The 13044-nt window shown below is 37.4% G+C and overlaps 1 protein-coding gene across 7 annotated transcripts in view; it reads left to right on the forward strand.

Annotated features, from left to right (window-relative positions):
* Positions 1-13044, forward strand: part of LOC128016613 (serine/threonine-protein kinase BRSK2) — a 122817-nt gene that overhangs the window by 52907 nt on the left and 56866 nt on the right. For all 7 annotated transcript variants that reach the window (XM_052601260.1, XM_052601258.1, XM_052601259.1 and 4 more), the window contains exon 2: positions 10845-10939. In XM_052601260.1, the coding sequence (XP_052457220.1) occupies positions 10845-10939 (95 nt within the window). The remainder of the gene's footprint in view (positions 1-10844; positions 10940-13044) is intronic.

The following is a 13044-nucleotide window of genomic DNA, read 5'->3' on the forward strand; positions in this document are numbered from 1 at the left end:
GTAGGTTCAGTAGATTCTCAGAAAACAAATGAGACCCAGCATTCATGATATGCACGCTCTTAAGGCTGTGCAATTGGGCAATTAGTTGAATTAGTTGAAAGGGGTGTGTTCAAAAAAATAGCAGTGTGGCATTCAATCACTGAGGTCATCAATTTTGTGAAGAAACAGGTGTGAATCAGGTGGCCCCTATTTAAGGATGAAGCCAACACTTGTTGAACATGCATTTGAAAGCTGAGGAAAATGGGTCGTTCAAGACATTGTTCAGAAGAACAGCGTACTTTGATTAAAAAGTTGATTAGAGAGGGGAAAACCTATAAAGAGGTGCAAAAAATGATAGGCTGTTCAGCTAAAATGATCTCCAATGCCTTAAAATGGAGAGCAAAACCAGAGAGACGTGGAAGAAAACGGAAGACAACCATCAAAATGGATAGAAGAATAACCAGAATGGCAAAGGCTCAGCCAATGATCACCTCCAGGATGATCAAAGACAGTCTGGAGTTACCTGTAAGTACTGTGACAGTTAGAAGACGTCTGTGTGAAGCTAATCTATTTTCAAGAATCCCCCGCAAAGTCCCTCTGTTAAAAAAAAGGCATGTGCAGAAGAGGTTACAATTTGCCAAAGAACACATCAACTGGCCTAAAGAGAAATGGAGGAACATTTTGTGGACTGATGAGAGTAAAATTGTTCTTTTTGGGTCCAAGGGCCACAGGCAGTTTGTGAGACGACCCCCAAACTCTGAATTCAAGCCACAGTACACAGTGAAGACAGTGAAGCATGGAGGTGCAAGCATCATGATATGGGCATGTTTCTCCTACTATGGTGTTGGGCCTATTTATCGCATACCAGGGATCATGGATCAGATTGCATATGTTAAAATACTTGAAGAGGTCATGTTGCCCTATGCTGAAGAGGACATGCCCTTGAAATGGTTGTTTCAACAAGACAATGACCCAAAACACACTAGTAAACGGGCAAAGTCTTGGTTCCAAACCAACAAAATTAATGTTATGGAGTGGCCAGCCCAATCTCCAGACCTTAATCCAATTGAGAACTTGTGGGGTGATATCAAAAATGCTGTTTCTGAAGCAAAACCAAGAAATGTGAATGAATTGTGAAATGTTAAAGAATCATGGAGTGGAATAACAGCTGAGAGGTGCCACAAGTTGGTTGACTCCATGCCACACAGATGTCAAGCAGTTTTAAAAAACTGTGGTCGTACAACTAAATATTAGTTTAGTGATTCACAGGATTGCTAAATCCCAGAAAAAAAAAAATGTTTGTACAAAATAGTTTTGAGTTTGTACAGTCAAAGGTAGACACTGCTATTTTTTTTGAACACACCCCTTTCAACTAATTGCCCAATTGCACAGCCTTAAGAGCGTGCATATCATGAATGCTGGGTCTTGTTTGTTTTCTGACAATCTACTGAACCTACTGGTAACTTGTTTGCCACGTAGCAATAAAAAATATACTAAAAACCTTGATTATTCTGGATAGTCACATTGTACTGCTATTATTTTGAACAAAACTGTAGTAGTATAGACTAAACCAAATTTGTTTTTAAGCCATACCCTTTTCAAACAAGGTTATCTTTAGGGATGAACCAATACCACTTTTTTAAGTACTTGCATCTCCACTATCGCGCGCTCAATCCACTTTATCAGCTTTATCAGCTCACGCACTCAGCGTGCTTTATCAGCTCATGCACGTCAGGTATACAGGCTTTAATACTGAATATTTTACATTATATTCATTGCATATACTGTATATCCTACGTAGACAACCTTAATCTCTAATAACTCCATTCTGCTGTCTGCTGTTCTGTTGTCTGTGTTTCTTTGTCTGAAAATGGCACTTATCACATGCTGTGTGGTATCGGCATTTGGTATTGGGGCATTTTAGTTATCCTAGTTATCTTTTTATATTATTGTTACCTTATAGACTAAAGAATACATCCATTCTAGACACGGTAGATGCTCTGATTTGAATTTACAACATTTATTTTACCATCCAAACATGTTAGAAGTACACACATCAGTCCCTTTCTCTGTGTCAGACTTAACTTTTTATTTGTTGTCATCTTCTAAATAATGCCACGAGTGGGGCTTGAGGAAGTTACGACGCCTGCGTCTGGGCAGTGCGACCTGATGCAGCCCCTGAAGTGTGACACAGGAAACAGAAATACTGCAAAATAATAATAATAATAATAATAACGTGACTAAACGAGACAAAATAACGTTATAACATTTAGTTTCATCTTGTTCTGGTCAATGAAAATGAAAATACATTTTAGCATAGTTTTTATTTTGTAAACCACATTAAGTCTTGTTTTTGTCAACAATATTGCATTATACATTTAATTTCTAGTCATCGTCACTTGACCAGCATTTATGTTGCATGTCGTCTTGTTTTCGTCATGTGATAAAGGTTAATTGACTTTGATATTTAGTCATAATTTTTGTTGACGAAAGCTGACACTACAACACTGTGAATCTCAATGGGGCCTGTGACTTTTATTTTATGGACAAACATTCATCAAAACAACAACTCTCGTTCTCCCCAGGAGAAATTCTTCTTTTGTATAATAACTGGCTTGCTCCTCTATTGTCTTTATCCAATCCATATAGACCCATCGTGGAGGCTTCTTTATCTGTAATGAATGTAGAGGAGAGGGGATCAAAAGGACAGGAGTGAGATGAGCGGGAGTGGAAGAGCGAGCAGAGGATGTGTTGAGAGGCAGAAATCCCCACGCATGACTGTTAATATACAGTAGGCATTGGGGTAATGAGCGAGCCATCACCGACGCAGCACTTAAATCAGCCAGTGTTTGAGAGAGATGTCAGCAGCCTCCTACAACGTTGAGCGGTATAATGCAGCCCCCCAAAAAAACACACTAAACCCTCCTTTCTACCCCCCAAAGCACTTCATGTGCTTCTGGTTGGCCACTGCCAATTTAACAATTGTGTTTTGGGATTTGGCATTGGCTTTTGCTCTTAGATTTGATTAGATTGGATTAATAACCGGGTCATTGTAACATTTTTGTCCATTGTTTCATCCATCAGCGCCTCCTGTCCACTTCTCTTGGATGTCGTGGTCACTTTCACAGCCAACAGGAGGCAGCATTGACAGCTTAGCCTTTGAGGATTTATTTGGCTCCCCTTGGCTTTCATTAAAAGCAATAAACACATTTAATGCTGTTGGCACACAGCCCTTTTATTTGAATCAGACCCAAGATGCTCATGGACCATGTGCTTCAGGGAGGGGCAGCTGGAGACATGTCTGCTGTTCAATCCTTACCCCTTCCAGGGATCCCGTGTAGAAGCTATGGGACTGCTTTTGGACATGGGCCCAAATAAGTTCATTGATTTATTTGGTCTTGTTGGGGAGAAAATTAGCATGCTGGACAGAATATTGAGTGATATTGAGTGACTCTCTACCAAACATTTTTGCGTAGCAGTGCTATGACAGTCCCATTCAGCTCTGTACTTCTCAATTAACATGTGCTTTTCTAAAACTATAAGAACATTTTTCTGCTTTTAAATCCTCTAAACATTGGCCCCACTGTAACCTAGCTTTTTTCCCCCATAAGAAAATGAGGTACGAGTTATTTTATGTGGTAATCAACAAAAACCCCAAAATGCTGTTGATTGAGCTTAACTTGTATTGCCACCTTCATGGTGGGTCGACATTTGGGCCATAATCACTTCTGTCTGTCTGCGTGAGGGGACTGCTTTTATATCTCTGTATTTGCAATTAGCAGATGGCGTTTCGGATTGTTTCAGTGACGCTTCATTAATGCACCAATCTACATTATAAGCTCACAAAGAAGAGTCACATGGGAAGAAGAGAGTGATTTCTTGCTTATTGAATACCTTATGGGGTTGGTTCCCATGTGTTACTTTTAACTACACATATCCAAGACGGACTGCTATTTAAAGTAACTTTTCACTTTTGCTTTAACTAACTTGATTTCCATACTTTTTCTGTATACTGTATGATTCATAATCAGATTTAGGATCATCAATCATGCTTTTGACAGGCGCAGATGGCACATTGATACATTTCCAAATTGCTTCTCCCTAAACAGCAGTCACCTGGAAAACATACACACATTTAGCTATTTTTTAATGGTGATGGAGATTTCTGTTGTTTTTTACTGAGGATACATACATATATATATATATATATATATATATATATATATATATATATATATATATATATATATATATATATATATATATCACACACACACACAGATAGATAGATAGATAGATAGATAGATAGATACTGTATTAAAGCTGAGTTTTTATCGACTATTGCTCAAGTCTTTTATTTATTTATTTATTTTTGTGGAAACTGTAATATTTTTAAGGATTCCTTAATGAATAATATGTTAAAAAGAATAGCATGTATTTCATAAATGTATATAATTCACAACCAATGACATGGAGAGGCACTATAAGTTTTATGTGAAGTGTGTGGTGACTCTGATGTGAGTATCTAAGCAACAGAGATGCTTGTTTCATAATTTATGCAAAATTGCTCCCTACTGGCAGCAATTTTTCAGGCCCAGACAATTTTACAAATATCTTTTTACCTATACCACATCAAATCTATACAGTTGAAACCCTCATATCCTTCACGAGTGTCACAGTGAGGAGTATTACTTCCTTTTTTGTCCCTTCCAATAATTTGTAGGAATCTTTGCACAGTAATTTACAGTTGTGGCCAAGCTGTGGTTAAAGTTAAATTCATAGGTTTTGAGTATCTGAGTGTCTGTCAGCAGGTTCAGGTGATAAGCACTCTGAAAAGAAACCTATGGATGATCTGGACCACTGGAACCCACGTAAACAATTAGTGTTTTGAAATGTGACTCATTTATCTCCATCCAGCTGCTCAGTGGGGCCGTAGTGGCAAATGCTAAAAAATAAATATCTCAAGACCACTTTTCCCCCCAGGCAGAAGCTATAAAAGCACTAATTGAAGGATTTTTACAGTGCAAACAATGACCGAGAAGAGGAGAATAGAATAAACATAAAAGATGATTCTTGACTCCCAGGGTTTATGAGCTTCTGGCTGTTATTAGAGCAGTTTGTGTTATTGTTTTCAGTGGTTAGCGCTCATCACCGTTGAAGACTCTCCTGCTGACCTGCTCTAAACAGGACGCAAAGCCCTCATCAGATCCCTAAATCACTGTCAGACACTTTTGACTGGCTGTGTTTGGAGTCGGCACACATTGGGTGAATGGGTATATGGAGGGTCAGAGGTTTGAATTTAGCATTTGTTTTTTTGTTTGTTTTGCATAAAGTGCTGCTAATACTAATGGCTGGTCATTACTATTTATTACATGGAAGTCACTTTGGTTATTTGAGAATAATTTAACATGATCTTTTATGGTTTTGATAAATTGATTGTATGAGCTCAGGTCCATAATACAGAATTTATTTGTGCTGAACTCCTTTAGCTCAAACAACATGATGTTGTCAAAGCCAAGGTCATGGGCTCGATTCCCAGGAAATGCAATTTATTTGTTCGCAATGTCGTTATCTATATATTGTAATTGTACTTGCTGAACAGTTTTAATGATCCCGTGAACTTGTACATACCACTGTCAGTTCTTGGTTTTTGTAGGTCAGTGGATAAATGTATTGAACAGGAATACAATGTTGAACATGACTCACTGGTCTCTGATATCTCTTTTGTGTTTAAAACAAGTTCCAAATAACCAATGAAGCCAAACTGTACAACAGTGGATGTGTATCAGGATTGTTCGCATGTTCTTTTGCATTTTCTTGTTCACTAGAACGGATTAATATAAAATAGATGGGGATGTGTGTTTTAGTTTCCACTTTAAAAAACAAATAATGTTGTCAAACAGTATATTTGTTCTGAACTATGTTAACATGTTAATGGGGACTGTAAGTCACTGTTGTTTTTCATGCATGATTATTGTCAACAATCAACTTACAGATTGTGGATAAAGTATGGTTAACATGTAGGTTGATTTTTATGAGCCACTTACACACATAATACTTGTATCAGCAACAAGCATAATAAATAAAGCAGAAGTAACCGTTTCTATTTAGCCTCAAACTGACTCCATTTGTTTCAGTCATTGTATAATTGTGGTGTTTTTGTGCTGGAGCCCTGATGCTGCTACCTTAATCAAAAATAGATCTGAGTGGGACTACAGGGCCTTGGCATGAGCCCTGGTTATCTATTGTGCGCTCAACTTTACTGCCAAATCTCATGCTACATGCTATTTGAAAATAAGAGAGAAAAGAAAAAGAGTCCTGGCTAAAAAATAAACAAAACTCAAGGCGTAGCATTTTATTTCTTGTAGTAGAGACACAGAATAGTTAACTTTGAGAACTTTATTGCAGATTGCTTTCTTTGGGTGAACGTGGGCATTATAGCCAGGGGTGTAAAAAGTACAAAAAAATATATGCTCAAGTGAAAGTACAGATACTCAGTGAAACTTTTCAATTAAAAGTACAAGTATAGGGCCAAAAAAAAAAAAAAAGAGAAAGAGAGATTCTTATTCACATTGTTGAACCTCTTCTCTTCAATGCATAGTGAAATTGCTTAAAATTAAACTGCATAAAATGTTCTGTCAGAGAGAAATATAAAGGTATGGTTAAAGTGAGAAACGTCTGTCTGTCTATCTATCTATCTATCTATCTATCTATCTATCTATCTATCTATCTATCTAGTGCAACAACAACAATAAAATGCAGCATAGTGGAACTAACACACATAAAATAAATGCAACCTTTAAAGGGAAACTCCATCCTTTACATTTGCAATGTCATGCCATGCCAAATTTTAGGGCTGTGCAAAAAATTGAATGCGATTTTCATGCGCATCTCATCAATAAAGATGCTCCTGTAATTAGAAGTACATCTCCAGCACGTACGTTCAGATCAGGGTTGCCAGGTTTTCAAAACAAATCCTGCCCACTTTCTTCTCAAAACTAGTCCAAAACTAGCCCAATAGTATTTCCAGGAGGTTCCCTGATAAAAAAAAAAATTGCGTCCCAGGGTTAAAATATATGTTTTTTGGCAGGGTTGCCTTCATAAATTTTAGGGGCTAAACATGACGTTATTGGTATTGGGGTTGCTTCAACATGCGGACATGAAAAACCACCGCGGACTTGGCAACATTGGTTCAAGTGGAGCGGCATTTACTACACAGAGCCATAGTCCATCGACAAGCTACACAAAATCGCTTTCAAAATCGACAAAGAATCGCCTGCGATTTTGAAATCGATTTTGTATGGATTTTCTGTGAACTACGGCTCTGTGTAGTAAAGACCAACCAGTGTTGCCAAGTCTGCGGTTGTTTTTCATGTCCGCGGGTCGAAGCGACTCCAAAACAAATAACGTGATGTTTAGCCCCTAAAATGCAAATTTTATCAAGGGAACCCCGCCCAATACAAATATTTTTGCTTTGTGTGGTTTCTGAAGCAATCCTGTATTCTTATATTATATGGACTAAAAATCTTTGTTTGTGTTCTTCTGAAGAAAGAAAGTCATGCACGTGAGGGTGAGTAAATCATGAGAGACTATTCATTTTTGGATAAACTATACCTTTAATGAGCCAGACGTGATGCAGAGGCCAGAAAAAAATTGGTAAACATAATATAAGAACTTATATTTGAATTAATGAAGAGTAACATAGAATTTAAAGCTACAACACTAATGTTTTGAAAGGCCACTTTTTGTGTTGTCTTTTCTACGCCCCGTCTGTTACAATAATTCATCTTTTAATTTTTTTTCTCTCAGCAAATATTGATATATAATTATTTTTGACTGATTAGATTAATTAATGAGCAAATCCTGTAAGTATTTAGATAAATAATAATTATTATAATAATTAATTGACAGTCCTAACTGTTACTCAGTACATAATACCAATTGATCCACTCCCAAATAAGAGCAACACTAAACCTGACTTGAAATTAATTAACATACAATACTCATATAAAGACTTTTTGGAGATTTTTTTAACATTTAATTTAAAAAAGCAATCAATCCCCATCAAAACATGAATTGTTTTTAAATTGTCATCACTAATTTTATATGCACTCAATTGTGTGCATTTAGCCAATATATTACACACACAGACATCTAGTGGCCATCCATGAAGCCAGATATTTACCTGTTGAAAGTTAAAGCTCAAATGTGTGTGCTTGATGTGTGAAGACAAACCTCATTGGTTTGAGCTTCTGTTTACCATATTGAATGTGCATAAAATAAAAGAAAAACGCATACATGTAACTGTTCTAGTTGAAATATAAATTATGCAAAAGCACTGTTTTTCTTCACAAATGTACTCAAGTACAAGTAGTCAGTTTAAATTGTACTTGGATAAAGTAGAAATACCACAAAATAATACTATAGTACAGTAATCAAGAAATATTTTACACCCCTGATTATAGCAAAGCTAGAGAGTATGTGAAAAGTAGATATGAGACATACAGTACAGTACAGCAGAGAAGATCTGACACAGGGTGGTGGTTGAAGGGAGAAACCCTAGTGATTACTAATGCATGTTAGTGCTGAAGGTCACCAGCAGGCAATACACTCTAACTGATGAACTCCTACTTATTGATCTGTTGAGGCCCTGCGGCGGGAAGATGAGGGAAGTCTCTGAGGACACACGCTGAGCCTCTGGGGATCCAGGTCCACTGTGTAGCCATGAGAACATGATGACATGCTGCTGTGTGTGTGTTAGCGTATCAAAGCTGCGCTTTTTCCTTTTACTAGTGCACATGTAAATAGAAAGTAAAGGAAAATACAGTATGGCATGATTACTTGTTGCCATATCCCCCCTCAGTACTCTGGAATGAATTAAAAGTTGACATATTCAGTGAATGCTACTGTTTTTATATATATAACAAGACTCTAACCCGGGCTGCCTGAATGGGAAGCAGGCACACTAAGGACACTAAAGACTTTGCTAAACGCTGGTTTTATCACAATTACATTAATATTAATCATAAAAACTACAATATAATTTACAAAAAAAAAAATCTAGGAAATTTTTTTTTTATTATTATTATTAAATAATGCTAGGTTATTTTAGGTGTGTGCAATATTGACACAAAAAAAGTTTTGTTAAAAAACTTTGGCTTTATTTAAAACTTTTTCTTGCCGAAACAGACATAGACAGCATTGTGACTAATAAAACACTTAACACTAGCATCTTGTTTGTTCAGCTTTTGTATAAAATCAATTTTTCTGCGATCGCGCTGACATTCAGGGACCCAACACTCTTGTTATAGTTAAACATTTCTTAACTGTCATGAAATAAATATTAAAAACTAAATTTCTTACAGGGCATTTTTGCCTCATATCTTGAATTATATTGTAATCTGATAGCCTTCATCCGGCACAGAAAACTCCCATGATGTGTTTGATATGTCAGCTCACATATCACTAAAACAACAGTTATTAGTACATGATAAATATCACACACTCCTCGCTCATTTACTTTCTCTAATTGAAGCTGTCCAGTGCGTCACAGTGTCGTTTAATATTGCACACTTTTACCACAGCCACAAGTTTTGATTAAACATATCTGTCTTTGTTGAGATTACAAAACCTTTCTTTCCATTTCTCCTTAAATAGCCTGTCCTCCCTTCCAGGTCAAATGTTGTTAGGTGTCCCGACTCCCAAGACGTAACATCACTAAAATGAGCAATTTGTTCCGCTTAAAAAATAGTAGCGAATAACACTATTTGATTTTCTAAATGATGTTTTATATATTATTTTATATTATTGTTTAAATCATCCTGCGGGCAGGATTTGACACCTCTGTGGGACATGTTTAACACCCCTGCTCTAATGTCATTTTGGTTAATGCTGATCTAGTTTTGGCTCCTCTGTTTACAAACTGAATTTTTTCGGTGTTGTTAATCTGGTTGATCTAGGAACTCCTGCTGGTTTAGTTAGTCGGAAGCCTGGTGTGTGGATGCTAGTGCCGGTGACCAGTAATCATGCTAGTCTTTGCATCAGGTTTGATATTTGCCATCAGAATTCAGTGATCCTTTCTTAGTGTTCAGGAAAAATCTTTTTGTATGCTGATACAAGCATTTGTCTTCCTAGAAAGTTCTCCTGGTGACTCACAATTGCATTACCTATGTATAGCATTTTACACATGTCCGTATGTGTTCATCTCAGCGCAAGGCAATTACGGCAAGATGAAATATTCATTGGGTCCCCGGACGCTTTCTTTGCACCCTCGAGCCCGGCATGAGGGTGTAGATTGCATCTGCGAAGCATCCTCTCCTGTGATACAACATCAATGAGACATCGTGAAAGTGGCATGAGATGCCATTTGGGCTTTAACGACATCATATAAAAGAGATCCTGGGACCTTCCAGGTCTTTATATCCCCTCTGCCCCCTGTGTACACCTTCAGGGAAATCAACAGTTTGATATGCAGAGGCATGCTGAAAAATGTATGGGGGTAATAAAGGCATGCACAGATGTGGCATTTAGCCAAATATGTTTGCTGATATATATATGTGCCCGTGTCAGCCTTTGAGCGTAGTGTCTTTCATCGTCGATATGACAAACTCATTGAGGGGGATCCAACACTGATCTGGCCTTGTTTGTGTTTATGTTCTCTGACATTTACTTTGCAACATGAAAAGTGCCCCTGGGTGCCACATTATGGATACCAGGGGGCTTTAGAGGGAGAATTCTCATTTTACCGCAATGAAACACACTCTGGGACCAGTCCTTTATCATCTAAGTGCTTTTTGGTTGATGCACTTTTTTTTGCTTGTTAACAGAATTTCTTTTCTCTCTTTTCTTTTTTCCTTTCGCTCCAGGCCTCGTGAAGCTGGGAATCCACTGTGTCACATGTCAGAAAGTTGCCATAAAAATTGTAAACCGGGAGAAACTCAGCGAGACTGTGTTGATGAAGGTAAGATTGTGCTATTCCTTCAATGTAATGCACTGAACTATAATGGAATTGAAAGTTGTGAATTCAAGATGGCTATTAGTACCAAATCTGTCAGTTGCATTTACACTGTAGTGGGTGAGGTTTGAATATTTTCATATTTTCAGGGCATTGTTTGGGTGTATGAAAGGATATTACACACCCATCTTGAGTAGTTGCCTAATGGTTCACAGCAGCATACTACCAACTATCAGACTAGACATTGATTAGTAGGAGTTCAGTTAAGGTTATCGCTAATTGTTCATTATCCAGTTTAAATCATACAGTGTCGCTTTCAGCTCTCCATCTCTGACCCTCTAATTGGGTGCACACTTTACTGAAAGTGATATGTTTGTCACATCATCCTTAGCTCATGATATGTGAAGTTCCTTTTATGTCTGTTGAAAAAGCACTATTCGGATGGGACTAGTTTTCTAAACTACGTTTGAGTTTCGATTCTAACTACCTGACGTCTGCGATTTTCAGACAGACTAACATCTCCGTGTTTATTACAGAAGTGGGAGGGTCTGATTAATGCATCTGGGCGTCACAGAGATCACACACTCTGTATGCATGCATTACATTCATTCAGAATGATTGCCATTAGTATTATTACACAATAAATACTAAATCGTTAGTATAGCAAAACCATGTTAGTGTGTGGTTCCTGTAGTTTAACTTGTTTTCCTTTTTTTTATGTGTAGTAGGCTAAACCTACCCTATGTTTAATTTTCATAAAGTTACATATGTAATTAAAACATTATGTAACTGAGGGCATAAATGAACGTGAGTAATCTATTACCTGATGCTGATATTACAATAGCCGTTATTAACAGTTTACATGATCTTGCTCTTGATTTTATTATTTGTATTAATTTTTTATTATTATTTCTTTTTCGGTAAGCAAATATATCAAACATGCGCACGGTAAAAGCATCTACTGTAATTCAAGTTGGCCAAAACACACAAGGAAACGCGTGAAATAAAATATCACCGTCAATCACAGACATTTGCATTCGGACGGGATCAGTTTTCTCAGAGGATCACTGAGTTTGCTGAAAAACGGTAGGTAATTTGCTCTGGAATTATCACAGAGGTTGTGCAAGAAAAACACACACATGGCAGATTCGGACGGGATTAAAATCACCAAGTACATCTGTGAAACAGATTTCCCTAACGACCCCCAGTAAAACTAGTCCTGTCCGAATAGGGCTAAAGCCAAATATTGGGGAGAAATTCACTAAGAATGAATGGCTTCCATAAATTGGTTTAGATGCAAATAATCAGTGGGCTGTTCACACTATTCACAAATTAAACAATTTGCAACAAGGAAAATGTATAAATGGAAATAGCCTTTTTGATCAAGTTCAAGTGTTAGAACATGTCTCAGGACATTTTCTAAAAACATTTCTGGACCACTGAGACTGCTATTGGATGGTCCCCAGATCTGATTTTTACTTCTATGTAGTGCATATTTTGCACCTTCGGTTGTAAGGATGTTTATCTACTTTCTGAAAAACAAAATAAGAATGAAAAATGTTTTTTAGCTGTACAAATATGGTGGTCACATACCTATGCGATTACGATAACATTCTGAAAGTCAGCAGATGTTCTTTGCTTTATACAGTGAATAATCAAGTCTGTCAAACTGCTACGGTTGTATTATTTTTAAGAAAAGAAACTGACAAGATGGGCTTAAGAAGGTGCTGATGTTGCCAATTTGCTTTATGAATTCAGTGAGCTTTAACATAAAAGTCACCTCAGCTTTTGACCCAGTCAACGTAATTTCCTCTCAGTGTCTATCCAGCATCGTATGGATTTCATTACATGGTAAATGGCTCATTAACTCCTGGTGGATTGTGGGACAGTAGTAATTTAGATGAGCTGATTGGTTCCTCATTGTAATTGGATGTGAGAGTGGGCTATACAGCCATCCGGTCCACATGCACTCCCAAGACCCCCCTGCCCGCTCATAGGTGTTTGGAGTGCGGCGGAAATTGCTTCTCTGCAGGAAATAGACCTAAGCCTTATGGGAGTCTGATTGTGGACGCAAGCTTTTATGTTTCTCTTTTGTCTTGCTTTACTTTCCT

This window comes from Carassius gibelio, chromosome A7, assembly GCF_023724105.1.
Source record: "Carassius gibelio isolate Cgi1373 ecotype wild population from Czech Republic chromosome A7, carGib1.2-hapl.c, whole genome shotgun sequence".
In the NCBI taxonomy this organism is placed as follows: domain Eukaryota; kingdom Metazoa; phylum Chordata; class Actinopteri; order Cypriniformes; family Cyprinidae; genus Carassius; species Carassius gibelio.